Source organism: Fulmarus glacialis, unplaced genomic scaffold (genome assembly GCF_000690835.1).
Source record: "Fulmarus glacialis isolate BGI_N327 unplaced genomic scaffold, ASM69083v1 scaffold23497, whole genome shotgun sequence".
In the NCBI taxonomy this organism is placed as follows: Eukaryota; Metazoa; Chordata; class Aves; order Procellariiformes; family Procellariidae; genus Fulmarus; species Fulmarus glacialis.
Genome location: NW_009221583.1, coordinates 28,827 through 44,192, shown reverse-complemented (window position 1 = coordinate 44,192; position 15,366 = coordinate 28,827). Strand labels below are relative to the sequence as shown.

At 36.9% G+C, this 15,366-nt stretch overlaps 1 protein-coding gene across 1 annotated transcript; it reads left to right on the top strand.

Annotated features, from left to right (window-relative positions):
• The first annotated feature begins 1,909 nt into the window (after positions 1 to 1,909).
• On the top strand, positions 1,910 to 11,871 carry ASB14 (ankyrin repeat and SOCS box containing 14). The gene is made up of 9 exons (XM_009581178.1): positions 1,910 to 2,037; positions 2,566 to 2,616; positions 3,993 to 4,129; positions 4,226 to 4,384; positions 6,350 to 6,595; positions 8,244 to 8,415; positions 9,390 to 9,933; positions 10,799 to 10,952; positions 11,678 to 11,871. Exons 1-9 carry the CDS (start codon positions 1,910 to 1,912, stop codon positions 11,869 to 11,871), a joined length of 1,785 nt encoding a protein of 594 aa, XP_009579473.1.
• The last annotated feature ends 3,495 nt before the right edge of the window (positions 11,872 to 15,366 follow it).

Here is a 15,366-nt window from a genome sequence, read left to right as displayed (position 1 = left end):
GAGTATTTTTACAAAGAAACTGGGCTTTTTAATTCCTTCTTTTGATGACACCATTTGTCAGGTCAGATTATTAAACATAACTAACCTGTATGAAACGAACATGGAGAAAGTCCCAGAGTATCTTATGATCGGGTATTTATAGTGAGCTATTAATGGACTTAGGCTCTACTGAGATCATTTTCAATCTTGAAAATATCACTTTCAACTTAATAATCACTTCTTCAAAGTGTGAGGTCTTCCTCTTTCAGAAGGTGAGGAAAAACAGTATATTTTCTCAATTCATAGGAAAATTAGTAGTCTTTTTACAAAAAATAAATAGTCTAGATTTAAAATGTTTATATAGTCATTGTACTGTAGGTATAATGGAATGCTAACAGTTACTTATCTGTATATTAATATATTTCTCTTTTTTGCTACATGTGCAATTACAGTGCAAGGCCTTGCAATCACACATTAGGTGGATCAAATTAAATGATGCAGGTTTGCTATAAATTACTGCTGTTCAACTTTAAGATGTTTCTAGAATTACTTCAAACTTTGTAAGTGGCATGTTGACAACTTTCTTCATTTTGCTGTGATCATTCATTTTGCTAATTTATTTATTTGCTTTCAGTTTTACTTACTCATTTTATTTTACTTTGCCCTGTATTTTTGGTTGTTTTTTTCAGGCCAACTCTCTTGGAAGACAGAAGTGGAAGTTTTGATAGAGAGTTTGAGCCTGAAGGAACATCTGTGATTTTAATCTGTAATAACATGTAGCTGAATATACAAAAGAACAGTGTGACTGCTTATGCATGTAACAGTGTACATCTACACACATTATACTATTTAATGATTGATTCAATTGTTAATAATTTTTTATAATTTCTTCTTAAATTTTAACGTTCAGACTTAACCAGTAGTATCAAAGGGATTTATTTCTATGCTCCATTGTTTGTATTACAATCTTAAAAGCGTAAAAATATTTTTAATTGAACCCTTTCAATTTGGCAAACTTTTTTTTTAAACTAGTACTATTCTTAAGCTTTTTTTTTTTTTTTTTTAAATTAACTCCAATATGGTTACACCATATTGTTTTTTACTTCTGCCTGTATTTGGATATATATTGTTGCAGTATTTTTTATATATATCCCTTACAAGTATTAGGAAAAAACAGGCATATATTGATGAAGAATGCAGAACTGTAAATTTATCTGTTATAAATGACTGTAGATTATGTACGTAAGGTGGTAAAGTTGGTCTTTTTTCAAGCGTGGAGTTTGATGTTGTTTCAGTTGGAAGGCTGATACACATAATAGCACAAATCTACAATACTTTCCCGACTACAAGATATGTCCCTAACGGTATCTTTGTTGAAACAGTTTGAACAAAAGCTGTTATTAAAAAATTTCATGTCCTTCACTTGCCCTTCACTTCCAAGCCCTCTGTGAACAAACTGAAAAAACATCCCAAGTCTTATTGCACATCTGTTTTCCTACTAAGGAAACATCAGAGCACAACGGTGATGATATTTGATTGTCTAAAAGACTTAAGATGGAATGACTATTTATCTGAAAACTGTTTTACTTATTTTTGTTGTTTTCTAATAAGTAATGCCAGAACAAGTAGCTATTCTGTATCTTCAGTTTGTGGAACAGAGGTAAAAGCTAGCACGTGCTATTGGAATAGAAAACCTTTACTCTGTTCTAAACAGAATAACTCTTTGCAGCAGAAACTTAAATACTTTGGAGAAGGCTGGAGAAGTTCTGGCTTCCGATTCATTTATTTTAAACTATGTTTCATTTCTCCTGATACTTAAACAGAGATTACTATTTCTATCACTCCAGATTTAACCTGAAGATTTAACATCTGCTTCCAATTAAAAGCAGTGTTTTCCTATGAAAAGTGATCCAAGTTGTGCTGATTTGCCATGTATAGTTCTACATATATGTTCGATGATGATTCTGATGATGAAATCCCTACCCAACAAGCTATTCAGGAAAGCTTACAAGACAGGCATAAAATTGAAACAAGTGGCAGTGCAACAGATGATGAAAGGTAATAAGTTATTACTTCTATTTTGTGTGTTTTCTTGGCATTATTATAAGTATGTAGTAACCTTATTTTCCGTTGTGACTTCATATATTGTATTGCTCTGACTTTGTCTCATGGATACTGGAAACCACTGGTAGCTCACTTGTTCTGAGTTCTCCCTGAAAATGTATACCCGTTTCCTTGAAAATACGGAATGTATGAAACTTTCAAGTGACGTTTTACATCAATATCTAAATGAGTACAAGGTTTTATGAAGAAGATAAATACGTGATGTAAAAATAGATTAGTATGGTCGCTTTCCCTCATTTTAGTATTTAATTGTTGGCCTTTGTGTGAAAAAATCGGTATTTTTAGTGTCAGGGGAAGACCAACAAAAAAAGTGCTTTAATGTGTTAAACCCTGACAAAACCTGCATAACTTACAGAAATCTAACATGTAGTCTAGACTTGAGTATTTAAATGAAGGTATAATTCTATCCTGAACTTCACATTAATTTTTACTTCTCACTTTATTTTTGTTCTGTTTATGCAGTTTCCAGTATATTGCAAGTAAAGAACATGGAAAGATAATTGCAGCAATTCGGACAGTTAAGTACAAATACACTGCACTAAGCCTGTACCCCTAGGAATCACTTGGGTATTGCATTGTTGAGCAATGCCTACATTTTAGGTGTTTGATCACCTGACTTAAGTGCAGTTTTTCTTTACATAGCCTTGGGAGGAGTAAGGCAACTAAAAACAGGACACCCAAAAGCTAACTTACTAGATAGGAACATGGTAATGGGTTGGGTTCAAATGTCACTCCTCTCAAGAGATTCCAGTGCTTCATCTCCTGGAATTAGGGGAAAATGCCAAGTCTTTCTTGTAAAATAAGCAATAGGATGGCAAGGCCCCTAGTCAATTAATACTTCATCAAAGCATTTGCCACTTTGTGAGATACCCAGATTAAAATCCTTTCTCTACCTGAAGAGTGTTCCAGAATTGTTCTTTAACTGCCACACTTCAGTGTATCCCAATATGAGATGCTTTTAGTCTGCTCCTCTGAAACTTTTACTTTTTGTGGTATAATCGATTTATACACTGAGTCACAGAGGTAGCTAAACAATGAGCATAAGTAGTACAGTTGTTTGGACAGTTGTCTGGCAGTGGGAAACCTTCAGTCCAGAACTTACACACATCATAGTAGTTTTAGAGATATTTAGTGGAGTAGCAATCAAGAAACCAAGTCTTTTCTGGAAAAGCAAATGCTATAAATGTTCCGTACATGATAGAGAATGTGTCTAAACTCTAGTTACACTTGCTGTCTGGCCTTATGAATATATAATTCTTCCATATGTAGGAGAACTTCAGCAGCAGAGATTGAGAGCAGTCTGTCCCCTCACCCTATAGTGGTAACTAACAAAGGGCAGACTGCCTTCTCCCAGGAATGATGGGATAAAAAACAAGAGCAGAAACCAGCCTCTACTTAAACAGGCTTTCCAGCCAAGAAAGTTTTGCTGTTTCTTGATGAGATATAAAATCGACAACATAATCACTTGTGTTGATTAAAGATCCAATAAGATTGTTAGTAAAAGCAGGAATAATGAGATAGGTCTCCTCGCTATTAAATCAGCTTCATTTTACTTTTGCCAACCTAAATATTTTTTCCTAGAGTTTCACTAGGACACCTGTTCATACATTAAACTGTCATGCACTATTGCTCATGAGAGGATTGTATTTGAAATAGTTTAGTCATACTATTATAAGTAAGTTTTTTCAATGTGTAATTCAGAATGCGTTGTGCGTCAATGTCAATCGTTGATTGTTCCATTCATGTAAACCACCCTCTGAGAAAAAATTGCTTTGACAAAGCAAGTTGTTTATTCTAGATACACTGATGGGATAAATCGCACTCAATGTATTAGTTGCCTGAACTTTGTTTTATGATGAGTAATGGGATATGTGTCTGTCTTAAAATATCACAGGCCAAGAGGAGGCCTTGATGAAGTTGGTGAGGCACAGTTCTGCTTTTGAAGAAGCAGATCAGCAAGGCTGGCTTCCTGTGCATGAAGCTGCAGCACAGCTAAATAAGAACATCCTTGAAATAACTTTGAAAGGTACAGAGTCCTTCTGGTTTTCCACCAAAAAGTTTCACAAAGTCGGGTTTGATGAATCATCCAGCTTCAGATGTGTTCTGCTGTTCTGTATTTCAGCCTCCCGTGCCATTACGTGGGAACAGACCACTCTAAAAGGGGAAACGCCTCTCTTGGTGGCAGTAAGAAATTGCTTTGTAGACAATGTCCGCTTTCTCCTGCTCAATGGCTGCAATCCCAATGTTAAGAATGAAGAGGGAGATTCTCCTTTAGTTATAGGTGAATACCTTGTTTAGGGGTGGAGAGGTGAGGGAATGAGGTGAGATTATAGTTACACATTTTAGGTTTCAATTTGACATATTTGACTTCAAGTCAATATCTAAAATATTTTGCTATAAGGAGCAAAAAATGTTAATCTCAGTATTGAATGTGTCTGTCCCTGTCTGTTTTTCTTAGACAATAGCAAGGCTTTAAATGAGCTGACAGTTCAAAGTTAGGGACTGTCACCACAAAGTTCTCAGCATTATTTATTAATTAAAGTATTGGTCTACTGAAGTATGGGAAACATAGAACTAGGAGAAGCTAAAAATCTTTCCCCAAAGTCTGATCCAATGCAGGCAGCTCCAGATGCCTACCATTTTCCATCCCTCAGTTGCAAAGAGTTAGAGGTTCAGGTTGAACATACATACATACATCTTTTTCCTCAAAGAATCAAATAGCTTTCTCCATGAAGTGCAGAGTGTCTTCCTCTGCTTTCCTTGGCATCATTTATGCAGTGGTGCCAGTTAACCAGGTCCTCCTGCTTTTTCACGCTATTACTGTTCTTCATGTCTGCAGGCATAAAACATTCATATTCTCTCCTTACATGGTATCTCTTTCATTGCATCAGCTTCTCTTTCTCCAAAAACCATGGTAATGGATTTTGAGTTTCAAAAATTATAGCAAACCAGCCTGATTTATTTGCATTACGTGGAGTGTAAAACAGTGTTTGTCCCTATTCAGACATTGTCGGAATTAATGACAAGTGAAGAAGCTAGCCAGGCCTAAATTCTTGGTTCACTTCTCTTTGAATTTTTTTGATTGAAGAAGAAGGTCCCATACCTAGTATCACTCTTAGTGTGAATGCCATTTTAATTTGATGATGCACAAGAACGGTAATTCTTGATTTGTAAAGAACCATATTTTGCCAAGATGTTTTTCAAAAATGTTCTATGTTCATTTCACTTGCTTCCCTCAATTTGGGCTATGATGCTGTTATTTTTGCTGAGTCTTAGCCAAAAAAAGCAAAGCGTGTTCTCATTATCTGAGTTCTAAAGGAGCACTGTAAGTTTCTTGGATGAACCTGTAAGTTTTTCCATATTGGAAGGGTGTTTTTTTCAAAATTGTTGTTAAAGGAAGAGGAAGAAGCCTACCAACCATCTGTAGGACCCCCAGTCCATCCTTTTGAAATTACTAAAGTTTCTAGTCAGGGCCACCTGCTTAGAAAAGATGTAGAGAATTCCTAGATACTTTTGAAGTGCACTATATTAAAATGCACCATCCCTGAAGAAGGGGATGTATGGGATTTATCTAAAGCAGCCATGTAGGTAACAGATAGCGGAACATCACAGGTTATAGTATGCTGCCAATGGTATTTCAAGCAGCTGTTGCACGTGAAGCTTCTCTGCCTAATCTGTCTCAGTGAAGGGCACTCACTGTTCTACCCCACACAGCCTGGAAGATCAAAGAGAGAAGGAGGGAAAGGTGTTGCCTATTCATTCCATCCACTGGAGCCAATGCAAATTACTCTCTTAAGATCCTTACTGACTTAAGAGATCAGGCTTATTAAGCTAAGAAGGCATATGACACAGTCATTTTAAATGTTGTTTCATATTATGGTAACTGCTTAGGAAGATTAAATAGGACGCTCTGAGGAGGCCAGCTGCTGACCGCACCAAGTCCCTGTATATGATCTCCATCTAGTGGCAAGGAAAGTTGCATTCTGTTGCATTACCAAACGCAACAGAGGATTACAGAGAGAAAATTACCATGAAATTATTCATTTGTGTAGTTAATGTTATCCTAGAAACAAAGGACAGACTTGTTGGTAAGTTAAACCTTTCAGTGTAGTGTGACATTTCTCAGTATATAAATAGCACTGCCAGGGACAGCTCGAGCTTTCCTGGGCTGCACGTAACAGAAGCCATACTGCCAAGAATGGTGTTGAGTAACATTCTGGCTGATACTTCACTTATTGTCTTACAGCAATTAAACATGATTCGTATGAGATTGCCTCCTTGTTGTTAAGTTCTGGTGCAAAAGTGAATTTGCAGTGTGTCCACAAGAGGACTGCTTTACATGAGGCAGCCAGACTAGGCAGGATGGATCTGGTGAAGCTTCTCCTTCGTTCTGGAGCAGATCCTGACCCTCGCAGTGGATATGGGCTCACACCTCTAGCACTGGCTGCACAGATCGGACATACAGAAATTATGGAGCTCTTATTGCAAAAAGGTGAGACTTTATTATATAGGATGTTATAGGAAGAGAAGGCTTGCCAGTGTTATAAATATCTGATGAGATTGTGTAAAGAAGACAGAGCCAGATTCTTCTCAGTGGTGCCCAATAACAGAACAAGAGGCAATGGGCACCAACTGAAACCTAGCAAATTCTGTCTGAACGTAAGAAAACACTTTTTTCTGTGAGGGTGGTTGAACATTGGAATAGGTCACTCAGAGAAGTTGTAGAGTGTCCATCCCTGGAGATACCAAAAACCTGACTGGACACTATCCTGGGCAACCTGCTGTAGCTGACCCTGCTTGAGCACAGGGTTGGACTGGATGATCTCCAGAGGTCCTTTCCAACCTCAGCTATTCTGTGGTTCTGTTTTACAACTCAGTAGATTGGTTTAGTAACATGTAGGTTCAGTGGTGGTGTTCTTCAAGTGAGTAGAAATTGTAAGCCACGTGTTACTACTGAAATGTTTAAAACCCAAATGGGACAAAGTAAATCCTCTTTCCAACAGAGAAAATTATTCCTAAATGCAGAGGCAAAAAATTGTTCTTAGCTCAGTAGCCAGTAAAACTTTGCATTACTGAAGTGAAAGGAAATAAACTGTTATCATGTTACTGAGTATACAGCCTGTAGTGTTAATAGATCCAAACATATAAAAGATGTTTTTAGAGATTACTTACTTGTAGCAAACTGTAGTAGTCATCAGTGAATGCTTTGCAAAACTGCAAGCAAATCTGACACGATGGAGGAGATATTTTGTTTGCATTTTTGGATGGCATCTTAATTTATTTGAAGAATTTGACTCCCAAATCACGTGAGTTGAGGTCCGTTTAAAGCATTCCTAGTATCTAAGTTTCATGTTATAAGAATACATATATATGTGTATATATAATACACACGCGCGCACACACACATATATTCCCTCTAAGGTAGTCACCTATTCACACACATTTTTATTAGTCTTCTGAAAGTTCTGTGATTGGATTAAAACTAGTTATTCTAAGATACGCCTTCAGAAATAGTAGCAGAAGTAACTTTCCTTACTAAAGAAAATTAAATGCTGTCCGCACCAAGAGGGTTGTTGTGATGCAATTAGGTAAAAGCCTGATAAAGACTACATTCATTTTCATAATATTCAATTCATTAATATTTTAGTGAGTAGTTGTAATTGTTTGTAAATGCAATATTGTTTTCTCATGTAGACAGGTCACCTTAGGGAAGGCCTGACAAGACATTTATGGTGGGGAATTTTATATGATGTCTCAGCAGCACTGGAACTGGATCGTATGAACTGTCTTGATACTGGGTACTCTCATATTTACAGTTACATCTGTCTGGCCTTCGTAAACTAGAAGAATTGAAATGCGTTGTATATAAGTCAAAAAACAATTGTTTGTATGAATAAGAACCAAACCCCTTGCTTGCCCAGTTCTAGCAGCAAGTCTTACTGTGTGATTGTGTTCAAAGCAATTTGGACCTTCTTATTCCCAGGATAACATAAACACATCTAAAATCAAGGATCCGCCATAGTGGTTTTATTTGGTGAAGAATAGAATTCACAATACCATGTCACTGGAGGGTTGGAGATACTAATGACTGCCAGATATTTACAGTGACTACTGTGAAAATCCTTGATGCTTCTTTCTAGGTGCAGATGTTCTTTCACAGGCAATGGATTGTGCTTCTGTGTTATTTGAAGCAGCAGGAGGTGGAAATCCAGATTCTTTGAGTCTTTTACTAGAATATGGGGCTGATGCCAATGTACCAAAGCACTCGGGTCATTTGCCAATTCACAGAGCTGCATATAGAGGACATTTTCTGTGAGTTAATATACTTTAAAAATCAAGTAATGGTGACACCAAAATATTAATTTTGCTAATTCTGCCTTATTCAACACAGGCAGCAAATCTGTAGTTTTGTAGAAGGAATTCTTTTTGAATATGAGTTTAAATATGAGTTTTCTGTGTCTGAATTAAGAGACCAGTCAAGATAAAATCTTCATCATTTTAGGATGAACATGCTAATTCCTATAGTATTTCCCCACTTGTCACAAATAGTAACACTGTCCAGTCTGATGTTGAGGTTCTTGGGATGTCCTCGCTCTCTTTGGGTATGCCTCATCTCCACCCCATCACAGGAAGGTAAAGGTACTAAATAAACAAATAGACTTAGGGGATAAGGGTTATCCCTATTTTAAAGACAGGAAGATTACGGGAAGATATTTATGCTAAAATCACAACCAATAAATGAGAAACAAGTCTTCAATACTAGGAATGTTGTATTGTGGTTAAGAATCTGAGGATTCTTAATTCCTATGTTAATATTTTATATACATTAATTAAATTATATTTAAACTTATTGTTTAAGTAAACGTATATATATTAAATTATGTGTTATATGTATTCATGTTATAATATATTATATTGTATTAATTCCCTAATTCCTATAAGTTAAGCAATAACACTGTGCTCTCGACATTCAGGAAAAGCTTCTATTGAAAAGGAATCATTGTTCCTCTAGCAAGGAATGGGGTTGTTCATGAATAATAGTATAATAGAATAATATTTTATGTGTAGTAGGTATAAAGTCAGTATCCACCGCTGGCTAACAATTTAATTGTTAGCAATTAAAGTCAATGCAGAGACATAGCATGCCATGGTACTGATTTGGTAGATTAAGACAATTGTATACAGTCGTGATGAATTCTGAAGCCCAGCAACACAGAGAAATTCAAAGATTGAGCTAGGTGAACCAGTTTGTTTAAGATTCTGAGATTCTTTTTTTAATTCTTCAGAGCCCTAAAAAATTTAGTTCCAGTTACTAATTTTGATGCCATTAAAGAAAGCGGGATAAGTCCAGTTCACTCAGCAGCAGCAGGAGCACATCCTCAGTGCCTTGAGTTTCTCCTCAAATCTGGATTTGATGCCAATTTCATGCTGGATCAAAGAGTTCGCAAAGGCTACGATGACCACCGGAAATCAGCATTGTACTTCGCTGTTTCCAACGGGGATATCTGTTCAACACAGTTGCTGTTGAATGCAGGAGCCCTGCCAAACCAAGATCCCATCAACTGTCTCCAAATAGCCTTGAGAATGGGCAACTATGAGTTAATGAATCTACTGCTCCGACATGGGGCTAACGTCAATTACTTCTGCAGGGTGAATACAACGCATTTTCCATCAGCTCTACAGTATGCTCTGAAAGATGAAGTCATGTTAAGAATGCTGATGAACTATGGGTATGATGTGCACCGCTGCTTTGATTGCCCTCAGGGAAACAGTTCGCATTCCCAGTATGTGACTGACGGATGGACTTCTACTGTTATCAAAGATACAATGGTAGGTGTATCAGATGGCTTCACATGTTGTTTTACTACCAGTGTCCTTCCTAAAGCTAAATGAAAATGTACTTAATGCAGTGTCAGAAAAGGAAGTTTTGAAACTGTAAGACAGTTTACACATAAAGGTAGGAATAGACAAGGCTTTAAAAATAAATAGATGTTGCCATGAGGCCTGGTTCATGACAGCAAATTTTCATAAACAATATTTTTGAATTGTGAAAATATAGCTAATGAGATGCTAATGATCAGTACAGAATTGCCTCTCCAGGGCAGTCTTGTCCATGCTGTGAAAGCAGGGACTTGCAGGCTGGCTCACTGGGTTGTCTTGTATCGTTAACACCAATACTGGAAGGCTGTTGTAAGGACCCCCTGGAGCTGGCATGGTAAGCACTGAGCAGAAATAAACAAACTTGGACTGACCTGAAGAGGTTCCCGGAGACACCCACCAGCGTCATTGTTTTACAGTTTGTAAAGTCCACTTGAACCTAATAAACCCTTCTTTAACCTGAAGATGAGGGGGTGTGGCACACCCTGGGCTGGTGGGTCCCCCTGTTCAGCATGCTGGGACACAAGTCTAAATTCCACTTAGGGAGTGGTAGCACTTCTTTTTAAGCACTTAGTTACCAAATATGCAGCTGCTTAAGTTTGTTTTTGGATCTAGTACAAAAAAAATCTCAGATTTTCAGATTGTACTAGTGAGGCTTAATGCAAGCTGTGACAACCTCTAAAGCTCCCCTGACTGACAGAACACTCATTCTTCCTGGCATTCTGCTGAAGTTACTTAATTGCTCTTGTCCTGCAGAGGCAGAAGTCATTTACAGGAGTATTGAATATTACCTTATTAAACATTTTGTTTCTATCAGTTCTGTGAAGTGATAACCTTGTCATGGTTGAAGCATCTGTCTGGGAAAGTAGTGCGAGTAATGTTAGATTACGTCGATCATGTTAATATCTGCTGGAAGCTAGAAGCAGTCCTCAAAGAACAGGAACTGTGGCCAGACATCAATTTGATTTTAAGTAAGTATCTGATGTTTACATTTGAAATGACAACAAGCTGTTTTGGGATTGGGGCCTTTTTTGTTGTTGGTATTTTAGTTTTCATTTTCTTTACTTCAGACTGGTGCTTTTCTTAACCCTTGTTAGGCCAAAAGTTATGTTTTGACAGTAAGAGACCTCTTAAAAATCAGTCTATGTAGGATTTAAACTAAGTTTCTCTTAGAAGTCTGCTAGACAGTAACTGCACAATTTATGTAGAGCACTTGGGAACTTTAATTACAATGTAGACAACACAACCCTCTTCAAGGGGAGAAAAGCTTTTCCCCCTGCCTCAAGTTGATGGAACAAATCTAAATAATTACTATTTTTAATTGAGTGATTTAATTCTAGTCTAGATTAATTTTATGTCCTTTTTCTTTGTACATAGATAAGAGGTAGTGAGTCATAATTCTACTTTCAGTAGCTTCTTCAGGTTGACAGAAAACTGGCACCAGTTATTTGGGGTTAAAATACATTCCCCAAACTTTACTACTTAAACTTGCATTAACCTACATTTAGCCAACTTGACAGAAACAAAATCTGTTGATGTAGCTGCCAATGATTATAAACATAACTGAGAGATGTGTGGGCCAAGGTAAAAAAATCCTGACAGGTCCAGTTTTCCAGGTAGCAGAGTATTAAATAAATAAATTGAACAAAATTTAATAACTAACTTATTAATATCAATCTCGCCTTCTCGTTTCTAGCAAATCCTCGCTCTCTGAAGCATCTTTGTCGTCTGAAGATACGGGAATGCATGGGCCGGTTGCGTCTTCGTTGTCCTGTCTTCATGACCTTCCTTCCTCTGCCAAACTGCTTGAAAGACTACATACTATACAAGGAATATGATATTTATGGACAGGAAAACTTCATAGAAACCTATAGCCTCAACTGTACATAATTATTAGTTCTGTTTTAAAGGGAATGTTGACAGGGATAAAACTGTCTATGCAGCTGCTTTTTTCTTTGGGGATTTTATCTCCTATGTATGTTAAGGAAGACCAGCATTCCCCCCCTCACTCCCTGAAGAAAATGGGGAGAACCTCAAGTAAGTATTGGTGATCCCATTCTACATATCTACTGGAATATAAACTGTCTGAAAGCTATCGCAGTAGTATTTTAAATGCTTAATGTGAAAAGTTAAGGAACTGTAAAATGTGGGGCTGCAAACCTTGTGTTACTGCTAAATTAAAGCCTGTCATAACAGGTAACACTACCCCCATTGCAGGGTTAAACTCAGCATTTAGTTAAAGGTCGGGGATTTGACTAACACCAGGAAGGGACACAGTTCTTTTTTCTCTTGTGCCTCCCTTTCTCTTGCCAAGAAGTAGAGTTTTTGTTTGTGAAGTTCCTGCACTGAAGTTCTGAAGAGCAGCCTAAGTAGATTTATTTTCTTTTACCCAATTAAGCAATCCCACATTCTAAGCAGTGAAACGGGATTAACAGCTATAGAAACCTCTGCTTATCACAGCAGCTAGTGTGAAATACCGATGTTTCAACAAGAAGGCACTATTTCTGAAAGACGTGTTAGTTCTGCATCTCATTCTCAGGTACTGGTATCTCATCCATTATGTATTCTGATTGCTCTCTCTAGAACTAGGTTGTCTTTTTACAGTGCTGTCCAAAGGCATGCTTGCAATTTTTGGAGTTTCTTTTCATATCGTTGGAGCTTAAGCTTTTGGAACACTATCGGTCAGCAGTCACAGTGGTCTTAGGAAGTCTTACATAGTACACAGAGACCCACAGCATGCCTGTTCTTTCTAAAAATACTGCAAATGTCAGTCCATATTTTAGAAAAAAAAAGTTCATCAACACACTTGGCATTAGTAGTATTTATTCCTTCATTATCAAGTAAGCATAGATTTTTTTCTAGTTATACATGCATCTTTGTCACCGAAGTTACATAATTCAAAAGTCTGCTTTTTCCCCGAAAAATCTACAAACCTTATAAAATACAAATTTAACCATAATGTAGTTATGACCCATTGCTTTTTACATGGTGTTTGTCATATAATGAACTAATGAAGCTCGTGAAGATATGTATCGGTACCCATGTTAATGGTTGTGCTGGTATAGCCTCTGTACAGGTGAATTCTGATCATTATCATAACCACAGCTCTGCAGAGTGCTACACGTTGTCATGCAACTACAACAACGTGCACTGAACAGTCAGCTACAATGGTAAGGATTTTCTTCTTCTACTGTTCAGTCTTTGATTGTTGCAAAATAAGTTATCAGCATTCCCAAGTACAATAACTTCCTCTGAGGTTACCTGGCTAATACGATCAAAATTAAGAGAATTGAGATACAGAGAGATATAACTGCATGTTAAAACTTCGTTTAATGGAAGGATGGAAGGGAACGCACCCTGTCACCAGTAACGGTACTTCCTGGAAGTCAGTATTATGAAAAATGCAGGAGGTTTTTGCATCAGTACAAATCTCACCCAGAAAGTTACTATAGTTAAGCTTTTATTTAGTCTACAAAATGCTGACTGAAGCCCTGGCATAGTATGTTTACTATCCATGTTTCCAAGATTAAGACACAACTATCAAAGTTGACCTAAGTATGCCATCTGAGGTTTTTAATACAGCTATTCAGGGAAAATGTGCAAGTCAGTCTCAAACATTGCAAAAATCACTTACACTTCACTAGGACAGGACCAATCTAGAACATCATTGTTAGAATTTGACCACGCCACTCTATTATAAAAATGACCTGAAAGATTGTACAAAATCCTTGGCTTGCAATATAACTTCATTAGAAATACAAGTGCATTCACAATGACACACTGACTTACTCATCATGACAACTTAGATACCACTGTGGCAGGGGAAAAAAAAAAAATCAGCTTACTGCTTGGTTAAAAAGAAAAGCCTTGGAGACTAATTGACTTGCAAGAAACTTTGTAAAATAGAGCAACAGAAAGAATATAAAATACTAGCTCTTGCTGTTAGACTAGACAGTATCTCCACTAAATTCACTAAGCAGAGGCAGGTTTTCTTTCTCTATGTGAAATATTTCCAAAATAACAAGAGACTACATCGTAACATAGTTTTCTCCATTGGCTTCTCCTAAATTCTGTGCAACTAATTCATTAGAATTTACCTTAAACATACGCACAGTCAAATTTGCTTCTTTATATCAATGTACATAAATTGTATCTTCATAAATAGCTTCAGCTGTTTCAGGATTTTCAGCTCTAGGTTTACATCCATATAAAGATGAAATCTGACAGCACTGAAGAGGGGGAATGTTCCTTAACTCTTAAATATTACTTTACTGTTAGATAGTAAATTGTCTTGATACAATTTCAAACCTAAACAGATTAAGAAAGTAATAGACTATCGAATTCAAATTACTTTACACTACCCGCTCGTAACCAGTTATATATGGCTAAGTTGTATATGACTCTTAACTTGTCCTCTGATTTAAACTTGGAGAAATCTATTAGTGGCCGTAGAGGAGTGCTAGGTATTATCTGTAATGCAATAAAATGCATACCCATAAGCACACTTTATATATTTTGATATTCATGCCATTACATATATAAAGAATGTATGTAGCTTGAAACAACTGACAGCAAGACTTGCTTGGTCTGCAGTGTGTAAATCTACATAGAGTAACAAATTTAATATCCCCTCACCTAAAGGAAAAAACGCGGCAGTAACTATGAGGCTGCAATTAGCAATATAAAAAGTTCGGCCTAAACAACACTGCTGATTCAGTACCTACGCAAAGTCACTTTAAAATCATATACTTGAAAGAATACTTTCGGGACTGTCTGAAATAATAGTAGACGCACATGAAGCAAATGAGAGCTTCAGCTGGAAGTGCTTGAAAGATCAGTCTGTAAGTAAAAGGCAATAGGAAATATTAAAAGGGAAAAAAATTACAGGAGAGGAAACCAACCAGTAATTTACTTACAATAATAAAATGCTCAGGTGGTGAAATCCTACCACAGTAGTTCCCAGGAGAACATGAGGTGTTTATATTAAAAGTCATACTCTCAAGGAAAATACTAAGCACTTTTTTAATTAACAAAAACATTTTCCAATGAAGTAGTTCTAAACCTCATAGGAAAAAAGGTACCAAACAGTTTTTTATTTTGGAGAGGAGGGCATGGATAAACCTCAGCAGCTATTTTTTGCCTTGAGGTAGCTCTAATTACAGAGCCACGTGCTCCTCCCCTTAAGCAAAACTCAGTAATTCTCACCCCACTGCTAACTCATTGCACCACTCCCGTTTAACTTCCTCATCTCTTCTGACCAGCCCTTTGCTCTTGCAGCTTTCGTCACTCTCCCAGATGTTTTCATATCTTTTTGTGCATTTTACACCAGTGAAACTCCCCTAAATAACCAAAAACCCACCCCTCATTTCATTCATGCATATCAAT